The 24,970-nt window shown below is 43.2% G+C and overlaps 1 protein-coding gene across 2 annotated transcripts in view; it reads left to right on the plus strand.

Annotated features, from left to right (window-relative positions):
* Positions 1–24,970, plus strand: part of SVEP1 (sushi, von Willebrand factor type A, EGF and pentraxin domain containing 1) — a 1,471,106-nt gene that overhangs the window by 1,152,233 nt on the left and 293,903 nt on the right. For both annotated transcript variants that reach the window (XM_069630907.1, XM_069630908.1), the window contains exon 30: positions 17,996–18,166. In XM_069630907.1, coding sequence (XP_069487008.1) covers positions 17,996–18,166 — 171 coding nt within the window. The remainder of the gene's footprint in view (positions 1–17,995; positions 18,167–24,970) is intronic.

Here is a 24,970-nt window from a genome sequence, read left to right on the forward strand (position 1 = left end):
TCTTTTTTTAAAGAGCACAGGTGAATCTTCGTTTTTATTTAGAACTCTCTCTTCCCTACCATTTTCACACAATCCCCAGCCACTGAACTTTCCAAAAAGTCTGAAACCATTTCTTTTCTGACCCAATGCTGTAAACCCTACCTCAGAAAATGAAGTTCTCACACTCAATACTACCACGCCCACAACATGTACATGACAAAGTTGCCTTTCGGGCAAGCACTGGAACACAAGCTCTTTCCCCTTTGCCAAATGATTTACACCAAAGGATGCTCTCTTGGCACACCCTCTCACAGTTCCAACTTCTTTTTTTTTAAAGAGCACAGGTGAATCATCGTTTTTATTTAGAACTCTCTCTTCCCTACCATTTTCACACAATCACACAACATTTTCACACACCTCATACAAGCAACACCTGAATAAGACATAAAGCTGCACTTACATGTCCAGACTGTGCGTGACACAGCGCAATCACATTATTCCCATGCAGCGCAGAAACATAAAACAATCATGGTAATCGGGAAGGCTGTACAACCAAACTCTCATTGTTCCCACCAAGGACAGCCCCAATGCAATCAGGGGCTGAGGGAGACGGAGTAGAGTGAACAGCACAAGGCTCTCTAATCCCTGCATGTACTCATACTGGCACATGCCAATAACATGCATCATACTCACATACATGCCCCTTCAGTTTAGAAATAGGGTCACGCATATACTTTACATGGCAAACCCAATGGTCTGATAACATGCTCACCCACTATTGCTGTGAAGGAATGGGGGAAAAAAATCAATGTTTTCGTTGACGTTGTTCCCAGGCATTTTCCTCTGTCTCGGGGTGCTTGGTTTGTACTTTGTGACATATGTTTTGATATATTTTCTTATGCTCGAAATCTCCATTCTCTGTTGCCATGAAAATTCCTAGGTCACAGACTTTTCTCGCACATTTCAGCTTCCATGTCGCTCTTGTTTTGCATCAGGCAGAGACTTCCATTCTAGATGTGTTTTGGAAATGAAAATGGAAATGAAAATGCATTATTTTAACATTTGACGTTTACATTTAGTAAGGAATGAAACGTGTGCATATTTCCAGATTTATGTAAAGAAAATAATGCATATAGCACATCCCCATGTAGTTATAACAACCTCTACCTATCCATGTATGTCCACCATCCGCTCGAGCAGGCACTCCAAACACACACCTATGCTTCCCTTTTAGTGACAACCCACCTTACCAGGCCAGGTCACAGCATCTACTTAATTTTCTTAAAGGAAGTTACTCACAAGGTGTGATGCTAGAAATACATCGGAGGGACAGGGCCTCCGTATCCTTGTCCTTTACTGCCTTTTTATCGTGTGTTCTGTCATATTTCCGCGCAGGAGTTCATGTGGGACTCCTGGCGGTGCAGCTCTCTCTCTTCTGGTTTGGTGAACAGACCTGTGGGATACCCTTATGGCACCCATGGGTGGGGGGTACCACCCTGTGCCCCTAGTGTATGTTTTTGGGCACCTGTGGGTGGCCCGCAGAGCAGGGTATGGGCTGGTGGCAGCTCCATGCTGAATTTGACAGGTGCGTTGAGTATCCTCCATTTTGGGGATCCCCAGGCCCTGCCATTGGAATCAGTTGATTCCTGATGGAAAACAAGATGGCCCCTGTGGCCTCTTGCATTTTATTACCTATTACCTTGTTTTCCCAAAGTCCTGGGAAGCCCTGACTCTGTCCCTTCCCCCTGACTGGCTGTTGGGAGGAAGTTCCATATATGGTGTTGTTGTGAAGTCCAGTCCAGACTGACTGGAGCCTTCCCAGTGACTGTATGTTGTGGGTACGCCCTGTGGGTGGGACCTGGGTGAATGGAGTGTGTGACCAATATGCACTTCTTGTTGTGGCTGTCTGGTTTCTGGGATGAGAGACAAAGACTGAGACAGCCCTGCCCGAAACTGGCCTGAATGCAGTGTGTAGCGTTGAATGGCTGAGTACTTGTCCCAATCCACATTGCTTGTTGTGAGTGTCTGAGAGGGAGGAGGATGGCCTGAATGCACTGTGTGCCTGATTGGCTAACTGACTGCATGAATGCCCTTCTGTATGATTGGCTGCTCAGAGTGACCCAGCAGTGTGGATGAGAGACAAGATAGTATATCTGGGGACCTCTCACCACTGGAAATTGTTCAGAAGCATTCAGAAGCTGTGTCTACACTTGAAGAGTAACTGGAACTGCTGATCCTCGACACCCAGCTGGAAGAAGAAGACTTGCTGTTGCATTTGCTTCGACCTAATCTGAAAGCTGCTGAACTCGTCAAGGACTGATCCGAGAGAGGACCTGGTAAGGCGCCCTCTTCCCGTGCACAGAGAGACCATCGAGCACCGCTAACCTTCGCCGAAGCTCCCTGGAAGTCAGACCCTCGAAAGGCTGCTGACCCAAGACGGGACCGCTGAGGAGAACGAAGCAAAGCACCCAGGCTTCACTGCTGTAGAAGTCTATTGCCGTCGACCAGGGTTCGCAAGTTTGTGTAACTGCAGGAGGCCCGTCAAAGTTGTGTTGCCCAGCCGTGGGGACCACTTGACGCCGTGCCGCTGACGACCGGAGCCGCCCGCTCCTTTGCCTAAGAACATTTGAATCCAAGGACTCCCTTGTCCACAACGTCGACTGCTTTGTCCCGCCGGAGAAAGTCGAGGACGACCAACGCGCCAAGGAGAATCCGCCGGTGGGTTTCCCGCCACCTGAAGGCCACAAAGACTTTGACCACTCGACGCCCTTGTTGGGCCACAGTTCTTCTGAAACTCTTTGCAGTCCTGAACAATCTGTCGCTGAAGTGCCCCACACACCTCATCCTTGCAGGACGTCGCTGACGAGCACCGCCTGGATCAACATCAGTGTCTCGGCACCCTTGAACTTCTCATCGCCGCCGTCGACGACAAGTTCACCATCTTCAACGCCTCTCGACGATCCGGGTCTCCTGCCTTAAAGGGAGTCACTCAAGAAGGATCCTTCGACGCGTCTTCGAAGAACTGTACTCCACCAGGTATATTGGGGGGGGGTAAAACCTTAATAGGAGGAAACAAGGCTATTGAACAATATATGGACTGGGCTTGTGCTATATATCTTTATTTTACAGGTTGCCCAGGGGGGGGGATCTCCACACAGAACTGTACCTCGTGGTAGGGGCCAGTATTCTGCCTACCGTTTCAAACATGTTGCTTTCCTTCCTATCGCTATTGCTGGCTTCTGCGTTATTGATCTGTGTGACATTTTAACCGTACAGTTGATGCTCTTTAATGAGATTCGATAACATTGATGGTACCACATTAGCATTGTATATATTTATCATTGTTGATTTCCGAGTACAAAGTGCGTTATTGCGATTGTGTACATACCTTTGAATATTAATTATATAAAGACTGTGTTTTCAGTAATACAGTGTGTGGACATTCCTTTGTGGGGGTTCGGGGACTACACTGTACTTAAGAACCATACTGCATCACCTCCTGAGAAGCTAGGCCTTGATTGCTCGACTACGTTACCAATAATAGAGAATCTTGGCTGGGGTCCTCTGTGCCTCTCCTCTACCATATAGAGAGCGGAAGTACAGACACCCCCCTCCAGTCTTCACACAAGGTGCCATTAAAATGGGCATGTGGAATAGGCTAACACATGCTCCCCCCTCTTCTGCTGTTGTTTAACAGCTATGTATCAAGTTCCTGCTTGTAATACTTTCAATTCACATTCAGTTGTTCAGAGACCTTCATATGTGTATGATTTCCTTATACGTGACTGCTCCGTTTTTCTAGTTTCCAGATGGTCCATTGCTGGCATCACATTCGTTTATTCTCTCATTGTCTCTGGATCTGAGACTTTCGACAACGTGCCGGCTGCACACGACCACTCCGATACAATGAACTTCAATAGCTTTCATCAGCAACTTTCATTCGCTCAAGTACCGGGCTTCTTGCAATTACTTGAAACTCACTGGTCACACTGCTGGATATCACGGTGTATATGCTCACACAGCTTCTTACACCTGAAGTCAGTGTCTCACCTCCTGCCCCTCAGGCACTCCTGGGTTGGCTTCCTTACCCAGGAGAATGAGCAATGCCCTGCCACAATGAAGGGACTGACCTGCTACACGGTTTCCTTCTTCCAACCTCGTTGGCACCCTGGCGATATGGCTCCGGGAACTGCTTTACTCTGCAACTTTTCAGCATCTCGGTGGTCCGCTCTCCACAGGCTCATTGCTGGCTCATTGCAGGCTGGACTGGATTTCCTGCTGCTCTCTCCTGACAAACTTCCTTCTGCTGTGAGCTCCACCGTTTATACACCTGAACCCTGTTAAGAAGTTTCAGGTGTGAGTCATTGGCCTCGTTTGCCTGGCTGTTAGGAAATATTTCATAATTGTAGGTAATTTTCCTTCCATGTGGCAACCCCAAACTTTTTGCTGTTGTTTTACACCCTGATCTAGACTTTGCTGGGGAAGCGCAGCCTTCCGCCGCACTCCTCTGGGCTTTCGCTCCATTCTAACGGGGAAACTGACATGCCCTTAAGACAGTCAGTACCGGGAGACTCGTTTCCCTTAGTCCGTTCCTCATGTTGCAGCTTTTGAGCAACATGAAACAAGAGTGCACCGTAACTTACATTACCGCGCTCTTGGGTCTCTAGTCATTCCAATGGCCCTAGAAACTCTTGTTGGACTTATCATGAAATGTGCAAGTGTGTCACAGACGGGACTGGTGGCAGCTATCGTTTCTTTGTGTTTTGAACCCCTTTTTGCCATGTTAACCACGCTTCCCGCGTTTGGCCCAAATGGGTGGCCTGGCCTCCAAAATGGCCATGCCACGAGGTTCTTTGTTCTGTCTGTTGACCGTCTTGCCCCTTCACCTTCCCCCAGGTCGAGCCGACCCGGGGCAGTCCTTATTTGGTCATGCACTTTCGCGCGAAACACAACGCTTTTGCGGGCTTCTGCATGCCTTATGTGTGCCTCCAGGATGTCGGCTGGGATGTCTGTTCCCAATAAACATCCTGGGTGCCAGAGAGTCTAGTGTGTCTTGAATGCCTGGGACCACCGTGGTCCGTGATAGGTCCACGTATGGTGTGAGTGTTTTGTGAGCAGATCTCCCATTGGGTCCTCTCCGTTTTGGCGCAAAGGGAACTCTGGATAAGAGGAGGCTGGAAACACCACTACCATGTCGATCTCCTGAGTTCTCACGAACGAAGGATAAGGAGCCAAGTATCCTGCAACTAAGAAGCTGAGTCGAGGAATCGCTGGTGACCCACTGAAGGTTTGGCACCCTGCACTGCTGTCATCCTGTGAGACCCCTCTGCCTCTGATCGAACGAGAAGGCCTGTACTGGTGCTTCGACCCTTTAGAATAGTGGGAACAACTATTCTCGGCATCCTCACCAAATCCTGTACGTAAGCCTTCTGAAGCGTCCCTGGGCCATCCAGTGGACTGACCAGCCTACACAGGAACCTTGCTCTGTCACCGCCATCTGGCTTACTGCTAATCCCGTGTACTCGGCACTCTCACACGATTCGTACACTTGGCATTCCCAGGTCTGAAGTGAGACATGTGCTTTGGGGCCAGAATACCTGCGGTTGCCGAGTTGGCCTGCTGTGGTAACAAACCTGTGCCTGGTCACTGCATTTTGAGACACCCTCGACCCTGACTCCTGCTGTCGTGGAATCTACACAGCTTCGAGACATCCTGCTGATCGCATCTGAACCTGCCAGTACCGAAACGGAACCGGAGACGCATGGGTCTGCCTGCATCGGGGACCGGTGAGTAGTCAATACCCTAACTGGTCGCCCTCCCGCAGGAGCCTGTAGCTCTCCACCGCTGTCGTAAACAGCAACCCTTTTCCGCACTCGCACCCTGCTTCTGCCCACAAGTGGAGGCCGCGGTTGAGTAGCGGGGAACTGTTCATCATCATTTTGTTCACCTTTCTGAACTGCCTGATGTCCCTGAAGAGACTCTCCTTTGCCCGTTGGCACCCACGTGTGCAGGTACTTTTGAGCACAAGGCTCCACTCTTCGTAGGGCTCGGACTTCCTTCTAGTTAGGTGGCCACTGATGTCAAACTGGGTCTAACGATTACTTGCACTGCCTGTTTTCCTCCCCATCTAGGTGGTCTACATATTTTGTGCTTTTAACTCTTTATATTGGTTTATTGATGTGTTGGTTTATTAGAGTTTTACTGTGATTCTTTACTATGGTCGATGTTACAAAGGCCTTGTCATAAATGTGTCTATATTTTTAATATAACACCTGTCTGCAGTAATTTGTAAGCGTCCTTGCTTTGTGTGCTCATTGCGAGCTTTCAGTCACTCTCTTGAGACCTAGTCTTGACCGCCACCATCGCTACCCTGATTGGTCTGGCTTGTCCAGAGGTTACCTTGTTCCAAGAAACTAGGCTGGCCTTCTGAACCTCTGCCCCTCAACGACAGAGTTCAGAAATCCATCTTAACACTGGCCATAGTGAACACAATGAATGGAACATGCCTGACCTTAATTTCTGTATTCCTCCAAATGCCTCTTGTTCGTCCCAGTACTAGAGTGCTGTTTTCTATGCGAAGTGTGCATTGCTCTTCGAGGCTTCTTCCTCTTCTTAGTACTTTGTGGGGACTCATGGTGTAGAATAGGACAGCAGTGGAATAGCCCATGAAGGCTGAGGGAAAGGAGGGTAAGTCAATGTCAGGAAAAGGGGGGATACCATGTCTCAACCTTAGGCCCTCTCCTCTTCTTCTTTGAATTTGGTAGGAGTAGGGGTAAACTGATGAATTGGAATTTACAGTAGGAAGTGTAAGACTCTCATGATTATTCTCCTTTACCCCACTCCAAATCATTTCTGTGATAGGGAGTAGATAATATTCCCCGCAATTTTGTTCTTGTCCTAGCATTGGAATATGTTTCATGATAGGAAGGTGATATTACTCTACTGTGCCTGTTTCGAACCCCTGCACTTTGTAAGAGTGAAGGAGGGAAGATGGCACAGGGTTGGCAATAACCAATAAACTTAGAGGGAAGGTTGGGTAGGTTGTCATCATGATGTAGGGAATACTGTGTATAACACATAGGCATCCTCCCCCCAATCCCAATGGACCCTCCACTCAGGTGATCCTCCCTCATGGATCCAACACCCAGGTCATGATCTGGTATCCACTCCTTTCTCTTGATTACCCGAGAGGAGGTCCTAAAATTGATACATGTGATAATGCCCTCAGAATTCTCACATATAAAGACGTAACTAATATATTTCGACTGTACCTAGACTATGAGGCTATAACAGACATAAGATGGCTGTATCCTCAAACAGGAGTGTATATATGGTATACTGTATTGTGTCAGCACCTGGAAATGTGGCATGCACATGATAACTACAATTGACATGTGCAGCTGTAATTGGTATATGATCGCAGTAAATGGCCATATAAGGCTTCAGTGGCATAAGCATGCCAGTGCCCCTGGCCTCTGTTGGTTCATACAGGGCTACCTCTATTGTAACATGACTCCTTCCATGGCATATCAAGTCAGAACATTAGTTAAAATGTGGTTGATCGCTAAAGACATCTACCATCTGTGTTAGTGTGTTTGGTATTGTATGAAATGGAAGCTTATATATGTTTTTTTACACCCATCAGTCACTTCAGGTATTGTCATTGGTGTTAAATGACATGTTCTATTATTGATGTCATCAGGGTAAAAGGTATTTGACTTCACTTCCTGGGATGTCATTGGGTGTGTGATGTTAATTCCACAACCTCTGGATTTCTGCTTAATTGACGTCCCTAAATATTGCCAGGTCATTTGATAATGTGAAGAGAGACATAATGCCTCAACTCCTCTGCTTGATAACCTTAGACACAACCTAAGGAGTCTGCAGTATCATTAAGAGGAGGTGATTTGGACCTAACATAACACCCTACTTACGGTACACCCATAAATCAACAAAATCTATGACACTTCTGGTGGCACAAGGTACAGGGGGATGTGAAGACTATGTCAACCAATGCAGGATTGTTGCCTCATGGAAGAACACCAGACTACCATTTGCGTTATTGCAACCACACCTGCTCCCACCATAGCTATGGCGCACAATCTTCATACATTTTATTGTTGAACTCCCCATTATCCAGATATATACAACTATAATGATAACAGTTGACCATCTCATCAAAATAGGGTATTTCGTCCCTACTCAAAAATTTCCCTCGGAACCAAAATTAGCAACTATTTTCATGAAGAAATTGTATGATTTCTCGTCCATACATCCCTGCTCATATCGGACCAAATACTCCAATTCTAGAAACACTTTTTTTCTGCCTTCAGTATGAGTCTGGAGATGGAGGTAAGGCTTTCCAATAGTTACCACCCACAGAAGAATGGGCAAACTGAGTGGGTAAACCAGGCCCTAAAACAGTAATTGTTATGTGTCATACTCCAATGGGGAAGAGAGTGGGCTGTTGTCCTTTGGATGGCTGAGTTTGCCTACAACAATGCAACCTGGCCCTATCCAACCTCTCTTCATTCTTGCCTGTGTAAATATGTTACTTTTATTCCCTCTTGAACTAAAACTATGATTGTAAAACACTGTATATACTTTGTAAATTGCACCTTTCATTTGTTCTCTCTATTTACTACCATGTCACTGTGAATCCTAATCTGTAACTTGTAAGCTTTGCATATCCTCCTTTGCTGCGCCCTGCTACCCCTGGGTCTGGTGCACATTATAAATTCAATAAACAAACAAACAAACCTGCAGTTCCATGAAAAGCTCATTGTTCTATTGTATGCAAGGGTACCACTCTCCTTCCACTCCGCTCGAAGACCTAGCTGAAACCCTTGCCCTCTCAGTACAGGAACATGATGATAGCTTAAGGATGGTAGTGATGCAAGCTCAGGAACCCTAGAAGCCACCAACAATGCCTATAAGACATATGCTTACATACACCAAATGCTGCCCACAATTAACACCAGATATGGTTGTTCACTAAAAATCTACATCTGAAGGGATTCATGGGTCCATACTCGATTGGTCAATTGTTGGGAGGTGCAGCAGTACAACTCAATGTACCAGATGCATTCAGGATACACCATGCATTCTTTGTCTCCCACATAAAACCAGAATATTCCAGTTCCAACCCCCAGCTTCAATTTCCGACCCCATTGAAGTGGACCGGGAACCTGAATATTTAATATGCTTCATCCTGGAATCAAAAAGAGTTAGGAGCAAGCTCTACTACCACTTCAAATGAAGGGCTATGGTCCCACAGAGCACACCTTTCAAACCACATATACAGTCTGCATTCCAACGTAGTGGCCCCATTTCACTGGTGCTGCCCTTGAGGACCCAGTGGTGGAATGCATTTATGTGTATTGTCATGACCACCACCTCTAACTATCCATGTATCCACCACCCACTCTAGCAGTCAATCCCTACATACCTCTGCTGCTCCTTTGGGTACAGCATTCTCCCTAGTGCACTGTTATAGGCCTCTACTTTTCCTAGTGCCTGTTCACAGAATCTGCGTAGTTTGATTAAAGGAAGTTAGGGTCAAGATGACCAGAGAAAAGAATTATGGACGAGGCTGATGCATGTTTGGAGAAATAACAGTTTGGGTACTACCGAAGGACACACAGAAGATCGTAGACAAAGCACTACTTGTCCACGAGGGCTCCAGCAGTTTCTGGAATGAAAATAACTCTGAGATCTTTTGAAATCTCTGAAGTCTCGCTTGACTTGAGAGGCTTGAGAGACTTTCAAATATCAGCCAGCATTTTCAGATCACGGCTATAAAAGCCTTGCTTTCCCTCCATTAGCACTTGGTGTTGTACCTAATAGACACCTTAACAGAGGATCACAGACTGTGCCGGAGAGTAAAGGCCAATTGGAATAATTGAAGAGGAAGACCTTTTGTATCTGGAAACTTGTGCTTAGGACTGATGAGCATTCAAGGGCAGGGATGAAGTGAGCACTTATCGAGGTCTGGTGTGAGCATGGGGAACTGATGTGAAAGTAACACCGGAGCCAGGGTTCCCAGTGAAGGACAATTTACAGGCACTCTGGAAACTGACTTATACTTAGGAAATTGGTGTGATGTAACACTGGTAGTCTAGAAGAATCTCTGACTGTGGAACACAGGCTAGAACCACCAACTGTGATGACTATGATGCGAAGGAAGCACGCCAACTCATGCTCACAAATGTACTCTAGGCGACAACGGGGGAGGGAATAGAAGAGTCAAATCCTAGGAGTTCATTGGCATTCTAAACAGCATTCTTGTTGCAAGGCACAGCAGCCGGCACTAGATCTCAGCGTAGGTGAGTAAGACGCTTTAGCCCAAGACTGCTGACTTTCTCAACTCCTTAATCTCCCCTTGGATGACTCACAGTCAAAACAGGTACTTACTTCTTAGGGAGGTGAGTCTCATTGGGGTAGTGAGAGCATCACCTGGGCATCGGCCCGGACCCCCCCCTCAAAAATAAACATGTAAGATATTGCAAGCAACATGCTTAGGCAAAAGCGCAGCATCTGCTCTAAAGAATTTTATTTCCGTTTTCTGACATGGTTAGTTTTTAAGGCTGACCGGTAGCCCAAAATCACACCTGCAGATAGCTGAGAAGCAGGTGTGCAGGCAATACATTGTTCTCCACGAGTGAAATAGTATTCTGCATGCTTACATTTCAAACCACACAAAATGGTGTCTTTTAAAATGGTAAATAAAATGTTACGGCAACCGTTTACTGCCCAAATTGCTTTTCTAATAACACTATAATCGATAGACTTTCATGTAATACTATACTATAAGATCATTACAATTCCTGTGCCCCGTAGGGAAGTGTTAGGTAGGTTCTGCCTCCAATTAGCACTGTTTTTTCTCTCAGAAGAAGGAAGAAGGTTTCATTTGGTTTGTCACTTCTGGACTCAATGTTTGACAATGGATATATGCTAGAATGGCTCAGTGAGGGCAAAGTGTCCCATTTACAGATTTTGTAACAAGGAAATTAAGTGGCAATCTCATGAGTATTTCCTTAGGTTGCAGAGAAACTCACCAGCAAAAGCTGCAGCTTATTGCATGTGTATTATGTGTACCTGTTCTAAATTATTCCTTTCTACCTCCCTTTAAAAATATACCAAAACGTTGTCATTGTATGAGTAAACCCAAATGTTAATAATTCATTTTATGTTCTCAAAGTAGCAAAGTTAATTTACATTTGTGAATGTTTATTAGAAAACAACGTTGTGATTATATATTACAAATGTTTCCAAAAATGTCCATATTTTTTTCTGAATAAACAAATGATTTTTTGATTGACTTCACATTACTCGAAATGTTTCATCTATATTACCCAATGCAGACAAACAAGGGTGGTGAAATCCCACCCTGTAGACACGGCATGAGCACTGTATAATACAAAGCTACAATGTTAAGGCAGATGCATGGCCACGCCAGACTCAAATAAACCACAATTAAACAATTGTGAGGACACATAGGCAAGAAATAAGAGGTGTCACAGCTAGTCTTGATTCGACATCTACTGACCTCCACACACAATTCTCACTTTCCACTCTAAACTCAATCACGCCACACATGAGCTTTATACAAACTAGCCAAGCAGACAGACTGCTCGGACATGACCTTGCTGTCAAAACCGGGGGACAACAGAATCCCTACAGTTTGGAAGGCCAGTGGAGTCGCCAGTGGAGTTTCAAGAAATATAATCCTGCAGACCAATTACACTCGACACCAATTCAGATGGGGGAAATACTGAATAGCAGCCAATACCAGACAACGCTATGCTACACATATGCCACCCCAAATGGACACCTATGGGTGGCACAGAAGCAGCTGTTGAAATATTAAGGACGCTCTGCATGCCATACGCACAGAACAAAGAATGCACTCATTCATTTCAAGATGAGGAACTTGACCCTGGAAAAGAGTGACCTCACTTTTGACAACATCACGGTTACCAAAATAGAGGCGTCAAACAATTGAGCACCCTGGCTGTGCCACCAACCCACTGATGATTCAGACATCAGACAGTCAGTGCTCCGTTGTTGCAATATTGGACTTTCCTGACATGCTCAGAGCCCAACAGATATACAAATGGCAGGTATTGTGCTTTCCAAAATCGTCTGTATATATGGTGTTTGGTTACCTTAACAAACTATTGTTGCAAATATACTTCTATCCAATCAAAGAGGTCAAAGGCACACCTTTCCCTACCACCCTGATGTGTACTCTTGTACATATGTAATTTTGCATAGTACAATGCAAGCAATGCTATTTAGGGATGCGTCAGAGTTGGGGGGGGGGTCTACAGATGAACAGTCTATTGGCTGTTTTTTTTTTAAAGATGTGTCTACGATCAGACACCCTATACTGAGCGGCAGTTCAGCAAAGCAGCATTGCTATGCAACACACTACCAATAAAGTCAGACTTAACTTACAGCCCCATTTTGTAAGTCATGGTTGCCACCAGAAGTGACTTTTTAAGTTTGAGAGTTTAATGAAAAGGATGATCTTTTAATATATATTCCTATGTGTTTGTCTTTGATTAGTTTTGTTAATGCATTACACATACTTTTCCACAAGAGGATGCACATGGTTCCAGTCACTCCAGAAAGAAAAGGGTCCGTGTTGCAGTATTATGCATTGATTTTGTCTTTGCCAGTGTTAAAACACAAGGGCTTCGAATACAGTGCCCAGGCAACCATGCCATGTTATATAATGTGTTTAAGTATTTCTTTCTACTTCTCACTATAACTTCATAAAGTGCATATAATATACCCAAATGCTGTTGGGTCTTCCTGTCTTAGACTCTATATCAACTTTGCACATCACATATCATTGATATTGATCATCATTATGTAGGACAACATATTCTATCCTATTTATTTGATCACATATTGACCATGAATACTGTGCACATTATTATTTCGCTACTCAGAGTTCCCACACTAACATGGGTCCACTTTCCACCTGGAGAGTGTTGCCATGCTAATGGCTTCCTTCCATACTGCTTCTTACAGGAGGTGACCAGAGGTCGAAGTGAGTGAGAACGATTAACAACAGTTACCGTGTTACACTTCTTTTACATTTTACTATTAATAGTTCCACTACTTTTTACAAACATTTTCAGTTCCAGGAACGGCCCTTTTTGCAGTAAAACTATGCTGCTGTATCTGCTGCTGTGTTTTGCTTGATGGGATAATACCTTAATTTGGGCCCTTGCTAAGGTAGTAAACAGTACACAATGTCTAAGACACAGTTAAGTGAGGCTTTCTAACCCCTATGTGGCTTTGTAGGGGGTTTGCAGGGAGAGCTTGCTTGATTTAGAGATACATTACTTATTTATATATTTTTATTTATTGTGGATTAGCCAAAGAAATATGACTTTTAACGCAACTTTAAAAAAAAGAAGTTCAAAAACAAATACATTCCTTATAGTATGCCTTGCAAGCAGGGATGGACATATTAGTCACAATATACACCTATTTCTCTCTTCTGAAAAGCCCTGATAGAATCTTCATGGCGAAAGCAAATAGCATATGTGTTGGCATGTATTGTTCAGATAACCACATTTACTGCTCAACAACTTTTGGATCATTACCTGCATCTCGAACAGCATTTCCCAGAGTCTATTCAGATAAAGAGGGACAGGGTAGGCACAGCAATGTGCTATTTTAAAAAAGTCAGGACTTTTCCCCCTCCTCCTGAAGTTAGGTTTTATTAAAAAAGAATAGCGGGTAATGTACCACTACGTTTTTTACACCTGAACTATTACACATTTAAAGAATGTACAACTGTTATACAGCAAAAAACTAAGTTACACTAAGCTAACCTGAAATCTGTTTGACCATATACTCTAAAAGCCTGACTGCCATCTTTCCTGGGTGAATGCTATCTGGGTACCTCTCAGACCTAGAAAGACAGGAGGGTTCCTACTGAATACATCTAGCACCAGGAATCAATCCCCTCTCAGTCCTACTCTCATTCCCTTTCTCAGGGCAACGTGTCAAATTGTAATCTCAGGTAAGGATCATCTTACTATGGGAGACCAAGAACAGGTCAGTCACAATGGCTAATATTTTAATAGAAGGCAGCAAAGTGAGACTTGATCCAGTCGGCGAAGCGTGTGGTTGTATTAGACATCTTATTGAACAGTATTAGACTATCATAATGTGATCCTGGAGTTTTCTTTAATTAAACAAAATGAGAGACCTCAGATGACTCAACACATTGGACTTTGATTGGTATCAGGACTTGGAAAAAGTGACCATGTCCTAGCCGCCCTTGTAATTTGCCACTGAATTCCACTGGCATAGAGAGCACATCTTAAGGTTATCTGTATCCCCCTTAGATTCCTGTATAGGACTATATCTATATTCATTAAGGCAGCATCACAAGGTATATCCCAGAACATACCTTCGGACTATTAAGGACAATAGATTATTCAGCGATAGTGCTCCGGTGGGCGAGATGAAAGTGAATAGATGGAGTCCCAGGTCCCAAACTTTCAAATGAATTACACAATACATTGTTCCCATGACACTTCCTGTTCACCAAGTTTCAGGTCCCCAATGAAGCAGCATATATACCAATTGTAGTTAGGTATGGATTTCACTGGAGTTAAAACCAACTGCTGGAATCAATCTAATTCACAGAGGTGCAGTATAAATGTATGAAAGAATACTTGTGGCAGGCCGATGCTTTAAAAAGAAATATGCATTCAGCGTTGTTTTGCTTTTCCCCCCCAAAAAGTATTTTTTATATCCATACTAGTGGAAAAGCCTGTGTAGACGGGCTAATCTGCGTAAAGGAAGCCATTTTTAGAGTGCAAATATATTATGTGGTGTGTTTTAACATAATTTATGTAAATAGAAAATAAAATTAAGGGATCTTGCTCCTTTTACGTGGAAGAGTAGTGACCTCAAGCACAATCTCACAGAATCCGTTGAAAGTTCCACATAGTACCTGCTCATCATTGTCTTGGATTCCACTTACAGGTTTTAGACTTAAAAATTTAATGATGAGGGTTGTCAAAGTAATACAATTCACGTGTATTGTGATTCAAAGTAGACATGAGGGTTCCATGTAATAATGTCGCCACAAAAATCTCGCCATGCAAAAGTATTGCCAGAAAATTGCCGTTTTTTGTGGCGACATTATTGCATGGAACATGCGGGGGACACCCCCGCAACCCCTAATTTTCTTTTCTTTTTTCTTTTATTTTTTGCCCCTGTCCCCATATATATGGTCACCCATATAATATAGCCACAACCTTTTCCCGGCAATATTATTTACGGCGACCATATATATGGGGATAATATTACCTGATACTGACATGAGATCATTAAATAAGGTAAATTGAAGACAAAGTTTAAAACGTACATGAACAATAAAATTGATATTACAATTAATAATTGCATAATACATATGTACATTGAAAAAAATATATTATTAGCAAAATAGTGCTTAATCAAATGAATTTCTGTTTAAATGTTTTTTTTTCAAATGGACATATTTTCTTAGTGTTTGCAACTTAAAGTATACTGTTAAAGTGTTATCCCTATCTAATTGCATGTTATCATTGATGAAATACACATTTTTTTCAGCTGGGAAGATGAACTTGAAGTCTTATTGTTGTATGCGTAAGGCAACAGCTCCCTCTAGCGTTGATAACAGGCAAAGCAGGCTGAACGGCTTCAGACAAACATACATCTGGCCTTTTATTGTGTAATATGATACGCATACTAGTGATGATCAAACCGGAGTTATCGAAATGTTACATACAAAGTGGCCTTTATAAGAAGCATGTTTAAAGCAACAGTGCTGTCACTTCTTACCAAAGTTCAAGGAAAAAAATAAACTTGGGAAGGAATTTGAATAATGGTGCATGAATGTTATGATACAAGGTTAAAAACACTTTATTAAACCAATGAACAGAAAGCACATACAACAATAGATAATACTGAAAAAATAATAGGAAAAATCACAGTACAAAGACCAGGCATCGATGCGAAAGATTGCATCATGAATCTACAGTATGAGTTATAATTCCTCATACTGCACTCACTTTTTTACCAAACATCAGCCCTGATTTGTTAATGCAATGCCCTAATCACATTAGCCTGACCCACAGTGATGGCCCTCAGGCACAATAGATGGCTCCTAAAAAGTGCTGCATTATTGCTTCACTGAAGTGGCTATGGACTGATTCCAGTCGATGATAATACAAATAAATGCATGATTATTCATTCATGCAGGACGTCCCTCCTTAAAATTCCCCTCCATCCCATCTGTGCAATCCCATCCATCCCTCACTATTTCAGAGTGCAACCTCACATATTGCATAACCCATTTTACAAGAATTGTAATAGCTGTAACATTCTGGCTTCACAAGTGAAATTCCTGAACTCTTTATATGAGTTCATCGGAAATGCGACAGATTGATGCGTCCAATAACTTTCAGTGGAACGATGCTAAATGCTGAATAAATAGAGAATTTTGCAATAGTATTGTTGTATCTGGTGGAGTTGCTGGGAAGTTAGGCGTGCCTCACTTAAAATATCGCAGTTCATTGACTCGTGTTTGTAAATACTTGGCATCTCTTCGTCTCTGATTCCTGGAAGAAGTTGGTGCTGAAATGTAACTGGTTTGCCCTTCGCATAACATCACGCTCCTGGGAAAACATACTCATTATGAGCACAGATTGTAATTGGTACACAATGTGCTGGGTTGCCATATTCTACTCCGCTGTACAAGTTGGAGTCCTCATAGCAGCGCCAGGAACATCTCGGTGGCACCTCTAGCCTCAACCATCTACCCAAGAGCCATGGAATTCCTGTTCCCATCAAAGTAACTTGACTACACGCTGCTGTACGTTATTCTTCATGGCCTTTGGCAATGGGTGTCATGGCTTACCAAATCCTTTATGTAGTGCATCTCATTTTAGGTAAAACGAAACCTCAAATAGCCATCACAGAGTTTGAACATTTTTAAATCCAACCAAACTTCAAACCCTCCACTTACCATCCTACCTGAGACTCGGTGATCTGCTCCCCACTTTCTCCTCCCCTGTTTGCTGGTAGATCCTTTGCTGCCAATTGTCCATCGTCCCCTTTTAGTGCCCCACTAGCTAGTTCGCAGCTTCCCTCTCTGCATTCTTTGCCCTATGACTATAAAGCACTGCGTTGCTTCCCAAAGCTAGGACAGCGCTCACTAAATGCCATAATAATAATAATAATAATAATAATAATAATAATAATAATAATAATAATAATAATAATAATAATAATAACAATAATTAATCATAACTTAGTCCACACCCTTCTGATTACTTAATTGACGTCTCAAGTCAGAGTTCTGAATTGACATGTTTCTCTCGTCCCTGGCGAATGGTAATTCATTGGGCCTATTTCTGAAATGTTGCCATTTTGTGACACAGTTTAGAAGTGTAGTTTTGCACTGATATTTCCATCAGTTCAAACATTGGCACAGAGCAAATATCTATTGCTTTAACGCATTTTTGCACGGAACAGGTTTCTGTAATACGGGCCCTGCGGTGCTGGCTGAAAGAAATAATATTTGGAGGTTGTTCCTGATATGCTTTTAGAACAGTCTGATAAAATACCTTGACCGGAAAAGCAATGTATGGCAGCATATCATGTTTGTTAGAAACACACTCATATAATATCATATGACAGCAAGACGAACAAAGCAGAGGTTACCACTGCTGGCGTAATTTTTTTGAGGACAACTAGCAGGTGAGAACAGCACCCCTCTAGCTGAAATCATGATTGTGTTGCCATGACTGTAGCAGCCTTGCTTCCTTCATCATTCAATGAACTGCATTCACGGTGGCAGTCATTTCATAATCTAAACAGGCAGACCAACTCGCTTTCGTGTTTACACTTCTTTTGCTGTTGCCTTTTAAGCAATCTAATTTGTGATAAACTTGAACTACTAACATCTCTTTCGTATCTGCAATCTTTTTATTTACAGACTGTCCTGAATTAGAAGGCACAATTCCATATTTGCGCACTTCCACTTCTAATTTAAAGCCAGGGTCCAAGGTCAGTCTCTTTTGTGATCCTGGCTTCCAGATTTCGGGGAACCCTGTGCAGCAGTGCTTGAACTTGGGACAATGGACTCAGCCACTTCCTCGATGTGAACGTAAGTGAACGCCCTCCGAATCCTTTTTTCAGGTCTTGCAAGTGATTCAGGTTAAGAAACCTATCTTGAAGTGCACACATTGGGGTACAGCAGAGGGGAACCTCTATGGCTCCTATGAGCAGACTGTCCTATGTCCCAGTTTCCTCCATGCCATAGAGTGTCCCCTACCCACAATGATTGTGTGCAGCTTGCTGTTGGTGAATGTGAGCACCTGAACATATGAGTACAGTGTGGGTAGATCAGCATAAGAATCAACACATAGGCACTGAACACAGGTAAACCAGCGTTTCTTTAGCCCAATATCCTTTGGAACGCCTGAATGCAGTGATATAAAGCAACACACTGGGCTCCACAGCATACTGTAGTCCACTTTGTGAAAACAAGATGTGTCCATCAAGTGATGATTGTTGTTGTAAGCCCCAATCACCATTCTGTAAAGCATTATAATAGTGAAGATTGTACTACATACCTATTATTGATCACCGTGGGGTTTACAAGAGAATACAGTATAGGAAAAGTTCTCATGGTATGGCTATTGACCCGTAGACACACAAGAACAGTTGTCACTTTACTGAAAGCACTGCATTGTTTCATCTGAAAGGAGTGGTAGGGAGGTGTGTTATGAAAGATTTCTCTTTACGGCACCTTTCTTTCCATTTTACTGTGTGCTTTTAATTTTTATCCTGACCTGTACCTTTTTTGTGTGCAGTGAAGCCTTAAGCTTCACTACACTGTCTTTTGCTCATCTGTTATGGGGAAACTGACATGTCCTTCAGGCTGTCAGTACTGGAAAACATTGTTTCCCTTAGTTACTACTTTTGGTAACTTGTCGTCACTTGTGGTAACTCCTTATCATTGCACAATGCATCTTACAATGCAGTACAATGGGGTACACTTTGGTTTTTGCCCTAGACTTACATTCAGATGATTTTTGATTATTCTAGGTGTGTTAAATGGACAAGCTGGTGGCAGCAGTGACTTTTTTCAATTTTTTTGGTGCTTTTCATTTTAGTCTTATCACGTTTACCACGCTTGTCTACTAACTGTGGCTAGTAACCAAACATGGTCATGTCACAAGTTTTCTCTCTTGTCCTTCGGTCATCTTGACTTTTAGCCTTCTTCCTGGCCTTGGAGGTCAGGAAAATCCTTATTTGGCCTTCCAGTGACCCGGAAAGCAGAAGCTTTTGCTGGGCTACTGGAGGGCTATGTGTGTTTTCTGGCAGGATGTGGATTGGGACTGTCTGGCCCCAAACCACAAACTGGTTTCAGTGTGTCTTAGTGTTATGCATGAGTGCTCCTGCCAGTGGTTCTGAATGGACCACTGCTGGGTGTGTGAGGAGCTAGTTCTACTATTGTCTAGTGGGAGTATCGTCTCTTACCTGGCTTTTGGGATAAGAAGAAGACCCCTGCACCCACTCTGGAGAGATCCTGGAGTAACCTGAAGGAGCCAAGACTCCTGTCCAGCTGTGAGACTCATGAGGAGACCAGAGACCAGTATGAAGGAGGCCTAGAAACCAACTTCTGCTGCTATTCTGGAAGAGCCCTGTCTTGCTGTCGATTTTCAGCAGTCCTGTGAGGGAGTTGCAACCCGTGGAGTGGAGGAAACATCCATTCCTGATGTCTGCTCGGTACCCTGTGAAGAAGAGCCTTCAGAAGTGCCACAGACTGCCAAGTGGCTGACCAGCTCTGCGTTTGGGCTACTGTGCTGCCAATGTTGCAGTTTTGGCGTTTAGGCTTGGATATTGGGGACTCCTCAGCATGTCCTACAAGACTTACCTCAGCATAATTTCAGAGTCCTAGCATCAAGGGGACCCAAGATAGGAGGGAAAGTATGACCGCGTCAAGTGAGTCCCTTTGCCTTGCTGTGCTGTATTGACCACAATCCGAAATACCTTACTTGAGTCAAGTCCAGTCCTGAGATGGGCCCTGCATCGTGTTTTTCTGCATTTTGCAACCAAGAGTACTTGCACCAGCCAAAGACACCAACCGGAAATCTGCTCGAACCTGCAACCCCTGCAAATCAAGGACTGAGAATGATGGCAGGAAAAACGACCTTGGACCTTCTTCCATTGACCTGCCAAGTCCTGTGAAGAACCAGACTAGGAGGGGGGTGAGTTACAGTGGTTCTTATGTGCCCCTAAACTCCCTCTAAAACTTTTGCTAACTTTTCTAAAACCTTTACAATACTTTGGCTTTGCCATTGCTTGCTCTTGCAAGTCTTCCGAAAGTTGGGGTCACTTTTGTTAGTCAGAATAACTTGTCCGCTAACCCTTGGAATCGTTACTGGACCCCAGAGATCCTACCTTCGTTTTTTCCAGCGTTACAAACTGTGTCAGAACCTTTCCTGAACTTTTGGGCATAAGGCCCCGACAAATAAGGAAGGACTTTTGAAGCTAGGGCTAATTCTCTATGGACCTGTAGTGCATAAACTAATCTACACTTTCCTTTGCAGGGGTTTGATCTGTATTATGTCCTACTCTAGTGACTATATGTGTATTCTATGATTAGTGTTGTGTGATACTTCTACCTGTTAGTAGTCTTTTTTCATAGTGTTGCTTGGCCATAAATAAATAACTGTGTTTTCATACATACTGTATAAGTGTAATCTGTGACTCCCATTGTGTGTGCTCATTGTGGACCGTTTATAAACTCTCCACATCTTGAGACTTAACCTAGAACTCTCGACACTGCTACCTTGAACAGGTTTGGCTACAGCTCCAGGAGTTTTCCTTGTCACAATATAGGTTGTCCTTCTATACCTCTGTCCCCAAGGCCAGAGTATAGACAATCAGTCCTAACAAGGTGCTCCTAGAACATGCAAAGCGGCAATTATAAATATTATCTGTCATTTTAACTTTCCAATGCCCTCTTTCATGTCTTGGCTATTAGGGGAGCAAATTCTATTGGTATGGTCGGTTGTATATGGCAAATGAGTAGAAATTAAACAAGAGACTAAAGAGAAGGGCCGTTAGTGCTGGGCGCTAACTCTTTGGGTCAATAGCCCCTTACATCTTGGGGAAATCTCCACTTAGATCAATAAAGCAGTTTGTAATCTTGAGTTGTGTCACACTTTAATATTCTTGATCACAGTTTTACAGAAGCAGACTTATGGAATCAGGCCAATGCATTTCAGAAATACATCCTTCAACAGGGCCAATCTGTCCACATTAACAAAAAAATCAGCAACTGTGTGTTCAAGCTTTGGATCAGGCCTACAAAATGTTAGGTGTCCGAGAGCTCACAGCGTTAGGTACTGCAAGGTTTTCCCATTTGCAGCACCTAAAGCTAAGTGTTCACACACCCGCTACAATTTGTAAGCCTGATCCAAAATTTGAAATGCATTGGCTTGATACCATACGTCTGCTTCTGTGAAACAGTGGTCCAGACTATTACAGTTTGATATAACTCAAGATTGCAAACTGTTTTATTCATATAATTGGACATTTCCCCAAACCTACAGTGTTGATTGATAAGAGAGTGACCCCACAGAACTAAAGGCCTTCCCCTTTCTTCACTTGTTTATCTTGTTATACCTGACGGTGCCATGTTGGGCTATCTGCAGAGCTCCCTAGAACCTATTTACCTGATTTTAATCTGAAATTGAGTTTATTGGTGGTGCCCAATGACCTCTGTGACAAATTAGTGTGAATTAACATCTAGCTTGATGATTGGACAGAGGTTAGAATGGCTAAATCATCTTCAGCTGCTAGAATTGCACTTTAATTTTCCCTCTATTTAACATGTTTAATATATTTACATGCACATCTGTATAAGATGTTATCTTACTGCACATAGGCACATTGCACTTTGCACAAAGTCATGATTTACCATAAAATGAGCACTTCCCGTTCAAATCTTCAGGAGGCTTTGAGGTTAGCATGTAATATAAATATAAATAGTAGTATCTATGCTAATATCAATAAATAGCATTTTTTGAAACCACAATTTTGTAAGTGCTGGTTTAATTTGCACTTCCACACTTAGTTTGGGCTTTTTACAACTGATAAACTATCAAACATCTTGTTCATTGCAGACTACTTACAATACATTAACCACATTATTTATGTAAGAACATTCATAGTTATTGTGATAGATGAGTGTGTACTTCAAAGTCAAAATAATTAAAGCCACAGAAATGCAAAGCATGGTATCGATTTTAAACTGTTTAAGATATTCTTTGGGCCACATTTTGAATAAATAATGTACTCCTATTCATCTCTCCCTCGTAATCTTTTCCAAACTGTAACAGATATTCTCTTTCTCCATCCACTGATCCTGCTCTCTCCTCATCTCCCTCGGCTTCCGACCTTGCCTCTTATTTTACTTCATAAAGTCACTCTCCTTCATCCACCATTACACCTTCTGCTTTCTTCCGTTCTTCCATGTCTTAATCTCATTCTCCAACATTCCTATCTTGCTTCACTCATTTTGTAGACACTGAGTGTTAGGCAAGATTTTATGTAGTAACCCTGTGGGAGACTACACCAGCCTTGTGTTCTTGGCAATAGGTAACCCAACCTTTGATATAGGCCTGTACTACAAAAGTTGGTAGAGTGACTGAGCAGCCAGGCTTCTCTCAAGAGGGGTCAATGTGAGCTGTAGGGTTGTAACATAGAGATGCACAGTGATGAGTGTTCAAATAACACTCCTACTCAAGATTTCTTGATTAAAATAATTATTTATTAATTTAACAGTTAGTTTTAAAATAAGCCTTCTTTAGAAGAGAACAATATGCAACACTTAAATACACTTCACAATATACTCCCTCAGTTCAATAAAGTAAGTAGATACCCCTTTGGGATGGCACACAGATATTCCAGCACCCTGAGGTGACTTTAATAATTAGGACACTGTGGACATGAATATATCACTTTTAACACTTAAATGATAATACTGAAGATATGGGAAAAAGGAAAAGGTTAGAGAAGAAAACAAAGGTTAATATGTTTCTCAAAGAGGTAAGCACTTTTCAATCCCCCAGTGAACTATATGTTAACCCTTTCCCAGCTGTACAAGTAAGGTATGTATGACTTTTCGGAGGGACAGATCAACAGAAAGTCAGATGGTAAGAAGAGTCTTCAGGGAGCCAGGACAGCTAATGTCAATTGATCAAAGTCTAGGGATGCTGAGGCACTTCTTGACGATAGCACAAAAGCCTTGCACAATGTTAAAGAGAGTTTTGATGTAAAATAAATCACTGTTGGGCCACACACTGAGAGGCTTGTGAAGAGGAAAGCTGCAAGCTACTCCACAAATGGCAGCCAATGCAAGACTCCAGTGAGAACAAGCAAGATACACACAACAAGAGGTAAGTACCCCTGGTTTCACAGTACCTTGAGTCTGAAGAAAAGGTTCGAACTGGCTTCTGTTCCTGTTGTAGTCCTGCAGATCCTGTTGTTCCTGGGCCTCAGTCATGGGGACAAGAGGGAGTGCATCAGGGGACTCCTGCAGTACGGTTTGAAGGTCGGCAGCAGCAATGGGCACAATTCAGATCAGCAGCACTTCGCAGTTTCAGCTACTCGCAAATAGCACCACCGCAGTTCAAGGACACCTTGTGGGCTTTCCTTGCTTCTGGGGTCCAGCACTCTGTTGAGGTGGCTCAGGCTTGATTAGTCCTGCTTCGAGGGAGTACGGAGGATCTTCCTGGAGCTCGGTTCTGGCTTAAAGCAGATGCACTCGATTCTGGTGTTCCTGTCCCCTGGCAGTCAGTTCCTGCAGCAGCAATGAAGTACAGCCAGCAGAAAGAGTGGTTCCAGTTGAGTTCATCTTGGGACTGATTGGACCCACCAACCCAAGCAGAGAAGTCATCCTTTCCGGACATCTCTAATCGATTAAAAAATCAGAGCTTCAGCAAGGCAGCAGGGCTTCACCGGGCAACCCAACGGTCCTGGAGGGTGCACCAAGCTACTCTTCCAGTTTCTTCTTTGTTTCCTTCATCCAATGGTCGACTCTGACTTCCTTGCAAATGACCTTGCCTTTTATACAAGTTTCTTCAATTTATTCATAGCCTAGCTGTCACTCACACATCAGGACAGCCCACCAGCCAATCATGCTTTCCTGTACCCAAGGAGACTAAGCAAAGGGAGTTTTGGGATCCTCCCTCGCTTCCTGCCCTGGAGCCAGAGGCAGACTTCACCATTAAATCCCACCAAAGACAAAATGAACAGAGGGACCAAATTTGGTTTGGCACACAGAGTACATTTCAAGAAGGACTTTTCCAACAAGAAATGTCGAAAAAAGAAGACCGAGCCATTTTGACAGAATTGGCACCCATGGGTGCAATACTGCAGCTGAGGATTCAGCCTGCAGTAAAAATGCACAATGGTAGGAAAATTAAACCACTGCCACCAGCCATTAACTGTAGAAAGAGTAACATATAAATGTTACATGAGAAGGTCGACAGAGGGGATACTAAATAACCCCTCCAGCACTCTATGAAAGATGGTGTGTTCTGGGTCTACAAAGAGATAAAGGTAAAGAAAGTCAATTTCACTTTACTATTCATGGATACAGTAGTGTATCCAAGATAAGGTATTTAAACCTTAGTAGAAATCCAAAGGATTTCTATGTGACACTGCACTGCTGTGGGTCACAATGTAAAAAGATGATGCCTATGGAGTATGTCGGACTCCAAAACCACAAGAAACACAGGGTTCAAATCAAATAAGAATTCTTGAGAGAGTGGGGAAAAGTATCACTCTCTCCAGGATAAAAATGTAAAGTCCTAAAGTCTAGCAAAAGAGCTGGGGGTCTCTATGGTAGAAGGGAATTAAGACAGAAATGAGTCTCCTCCCTAACACTGAT

The sequence above is a fragment of the Ambystoma mexicanum genome, chromosome 6q (assembly GCF_040938575.1).
Source record: "Ambystoma mexicanum isolate Mex_15411 chromosome 6q, UKY_AmexF1_1, whole genome shotgun sequence".
NCBI classification, from domain to species: domain Eukaryota; kingdom Metazoa; phylum Chordata; class Amphibia; order Caudata; family Ambystomatidae; genus Ambystoma; species Ambystoma mexicanum.